Consider the following 3,873-nt stretch of genomic DNA (forward strand, 5'->3'; position numbering starts at 1 on the left):
CCAATTATGTATTAGGTGTTGTGCCAATAAAATTTCAGATAGTAATTCAATTTTATGCCTTAGACACGTTCATTAAGTAAATGTTATTTTGCTCACTTTGCAGTAAAGAGATTGACTTTCAGAGAAGTTGAATAATATGTTCCTCAAATCAACCAAACACTAATTAAGGAAAATAAAACAGGTTTAAAATTGTACAGAAATAATCTTTGATATGTCCCAAATTGTGAGATCCTGCCTGTGGATGAAAGAAAGGTGGAAATATACCCAAATGATTATAAAATATTGCTAATAAAGCAGATTTGAAAAGAAACAAAAGATCCATTCACAAATATTATGCATAGATACTTTATTCAGAGAGTGAAAGGAAAGTGACAACTGCACGGGTGGTAGAAGCTCATGCCCAGGGGACAGACAGGCACAGAACACATCAACAGGATTCTCTGATGGTTCCCAGGGAGAGAGCTGCTCTTTCTTCTGAAGCTCTGGGAGCTGGCACAGCCCAGGGCTTCCTTTGTTCAGTCTCCACCTGGACAGTGGCAGTATGGCAGCCTCAAAAAGGAAATCTTTTGCTATCAGGGATCATCACAGGCAGATAAAAGCTCCCTGTGTATCCCTTGATGGCTTTGATGAGAAGATGCAGGTGAAGCTGTGGAACGAGGTGAGTCAATTATCCTTATCCTTTCATGGTCCTGATGAATCCTGAAACTGTTACTTGCTCTTGGGTGGACACTTTGGCTGGCAGGGTGGGGAAGGTGGCACAGGAGGATATTTCTGCTGGCACTGCTGAGGTGGGCAGGGTTCTGGACACTTTGGTGGTGGGCAGGGCTCAGGGCATTTCGGGGGTGGACATGGCTCTGGGCACTTTGGCGTGGGGCACACAGGAGGTGGCTGGCAGGGCTGCTTGCACTGCTGCTGTTGGTAAGACATCCTGCTGGAGTCTCAGAATCTGAAAGAAATGATACGACAGTGTTCACGGGAAGGGACTCCTCCAGAGAGAGAAGCCAAAGCTTGTGTAATACCATGGCATATTATTTCTCCTATCTCCAAGAAATTATTTAAACTCTTAATTCCCTTTTCAAGACTCCCTGGTTTCTCACTTCCACTTACTTCATTGTCCCTGGGAATTCCTGTGTTTTCTCATATAATTTTTCCAAAGAAAATACCTCTGTAGTAAACAACCAAGCATGTTATTTCTATGAAAATAACATCTTCAAGAAAGGCAGTCACAAGTTCAGATACCCAGGGCTACCTCACAAGCTATCCCTATCATCGTTATCTGTTGTAAAATCCCAGTGGGTTGACATGGGCACATGGGCACAGAGAAAAGGGCTGTTTGGGAAGAATTGCATGCTCTCACACCTGCTACAACCTTTGAAAAGGACACCAGAAAAGCAAAGAAAAAAGAAAACTACTTTGTTATTTTATTCTTGTTCAAATCAAAGCTTTTCCCTTAACTAACTTCTCTGTCCATACGAACCCCTAGCTGTGTACCAAAAGAAAGCTAAAATAGCATATCTTTGTGCTCTAATCGTACATTTCCATCCACTAAATAGTATCAAATCAACATTCATAGGATTGAATCAACCAAACTTGCTGTACTCAGATTAAATTCAACATTTCAGGGCACAAAGAACAGAGGAACTCAAGGAAGCAGACTCACCAGGTTCTCCAAGGCAGATCGGTGCTCAGGTACCAGGAGTTCAGGAGCAGTGCAGCAGAAAACCTCTTTATAGGGCCTGCTGCACCACCCAACAGGAAATGGAACTGCCAAAAACTGCGCTGATCCAGTATTGTCTTAAGCCAAATGCAAATGTATCCATAACTGGCCTGACAGTGATTATCAAACTAGGAAATATCCTGTTCTGGGATCTCCCCACTGGGTTAAGTGCTCCTGACTCACAGAAGCCCTGCCTTAGATCTCAGTTTCAGTGACCTATGACAAAGAAGGAATTGGGAAATTCTCTAACTGGTGGTCAAGGGCTCTCTTTTTTGACTGGGGGCAATGATCCTTTCCTGTCTTACACCTTCCCTAAATCTTAAAACTTCCTGCCTTGATCCACTTTAGCTGAATGCCATATTGTGGTACATGAACCCATCTCCACCTCTACTTTCCTTATACAATTTGCCAATGTGCTAGAAGGAAGGGGAGACCTAACAAAGACCTGAATTCTAGCCCCAGATTTTTTTTTTTTTTTTTTGCTAAGTTGTGTTACCACAGCCAGGTCACGTCTCCTCCCTGGGATTATAAGCAGGGGAGAATCACACTTACCTCTGGAGTTGGAAGCTGACTGCATTGTGCCATCTGCTGACCCTGTTCAAGCCAGAAACTTTCTCCTCCACTTCTAGCTTTCTCTCTCAGAGGACCCTGGATTTTACGATTTTCCTTTCCCCTTTGAAGCTATCTTCTCCATCCAATTTGTACTGGCAATTGTCACCCAGGACAGATTCCAGGGTGAGAGCACATTTGCTACTTGCCGCCATCAAGGATATGTACTATTGTCTTTTTATTTATAAAAATGTATTCTTAGCCACCACATTAAGGAAATGGAGAGACGTGAAACAAAATTACAAGCATTCATGGTATTGAACCATGCCTATGTGATTCCCTGTAACCATCCTATAGAGAACAAGCTGCACAGACTCACATTATCATATGTAAATAATTAGAAGTAGGTTTGCAGAGTGGAGATGGTCAGAGCACTTAAAGTCTGAAATCTGGGGGAAAATACAAACTAAGTATAATCTAAAATGTATTCTTCCTGTTTCCAAACAGGTTTTAGGAGTTTCTCGGTGTTTTTTAATTTGTTTTCATGTTCTTTCTTTGTCTTTTCCATAAGCCCCCTAGTCCCATGACCTGCTAGATTATCAAGTCACACCCCAATGTACACCTCTCATCTATCCATTTTGTTACATATTGTTCACTCAACATATATATTGTCAACACATATAGTGACTCCTCTTTCATATCTTTCGTAAACTCTTCCTGCAATCAGTGAGGCTTACTAAACACGGTATGTTGAATATTTAAGGTAATGTTGCTAGAGCTTCCTTCGACCAATAACAGGAAGCTTTGCAAGAATGTGGTTTGTAATTGGAGAATAAGAAAGGAAAATGAGGAAGAGGAAAGACTCAAAATGATTGGAGCAGTCACCAGCTATGCTCCAGGAAGGGCAGGAGTGCTGAATCAACCAAGCATCACATCCCTCAGTTAAGCAGGTTAGGTTCCCAGAACTGCCATTGCTCCTGTCAGTAAGGAAGGGCTTTGGGGCAAGATCACTACTGGCCAGGACAGTACAGAAATAAAAACATCATGTCAGCATCAGCACCTTAAAGTGAGGTATTTGCAAATGGTGTTCTCACCAAATGATCCCTACAAACTATTACACATGCCAAGCACATCAGAGGACAAAGTAAACGGCCTTTATTCAATAGGTCACCTACTACTCCCCAACAGCCTCACATCACATCTAAAACACAAATCCTTAGAGAAATGTCTGATTTCTAACATGCAAAATTGGAGAATTTGCTGCCAAATGAGATCATTGTGTGAGATAACACAGTTTGGGTCACTCCCTGAGACTCCCCTTCTGAGGACACCCCACTCAAACAGGCTGCTTATCACAGCAGTGCAGGCACCAGAGTGCCAGCAGCCCTAGTGCCTCCAGCATCTCAGACAGGGTCACTTTACAAGTTGAGGTGGTGAACTTGAAACTCAGAGTTCCTCACAGACCAGCTACATGAGGAATGGCCACAACATGAAGAGGGGCACCTAGCGGTCACAGCTTCCCCTAGTTAGAACATCCAGGCCCTGAGACATCCAGGCCCTGCAGAATTCTTAAGATCATTAGGAAGGATGTTTTAGAAGACTATTTA

General features: G+C 42.7%; 1 protein-coding gene across 1 annotated transcript; it reads right to left on the reverse strand.

Annotated features, from left to right (window-relative positions):
- Positions 1-337: 337 nt before the first annotated feature.
- Positions 338-1,701, reverse strand: LOC105530568 (small proline-rich protein 2D-like). The gene is made up of 2 exons (XM_011968157.1): positions 1,661-1,701; positions 338-946 (listed from the first exon to the last, which is right to left on the reverse strand). The coding sequence occupies exon 2, from the start codon at positions 925-927 to the stop codon at positions 709-711; it is 219 nt and encodes a 72-aa protein (XP_011823547.1). The 5' UTR covers positions 928-946; positions 1,661-1,701; the 3' UTR covers positions 338-708.
- Positions 1,702-3,873: the final 2,172 nt, after the last annotated feature.

This window comes from Mandrillus leucophaeus, unplaced genomic scaffold (assembly GCF_000951045.1).
Source record: "Mandrillus leucophaeus isolate KB7577 unplaced genomic scaffold, Mleu.le_1.0 Scaffold830, whole genome shotgun sequence".
NCBI lineage: Eukaryota > Metazoa > Chordata > Mammalia > Primates > Cercopithecidae > Mandrillus > Mandrillus leucophaeus.

What these genes read in the sequence shown, in the direction of transcription:
- LOC105530568 (XM_011968157.1), bottom strand. Translation starts at nt 927, where the DNA reads ATGTCTTACCAACAGCAGCAGTGCAAGCAGCCCTGCCAGCCACCTCCT.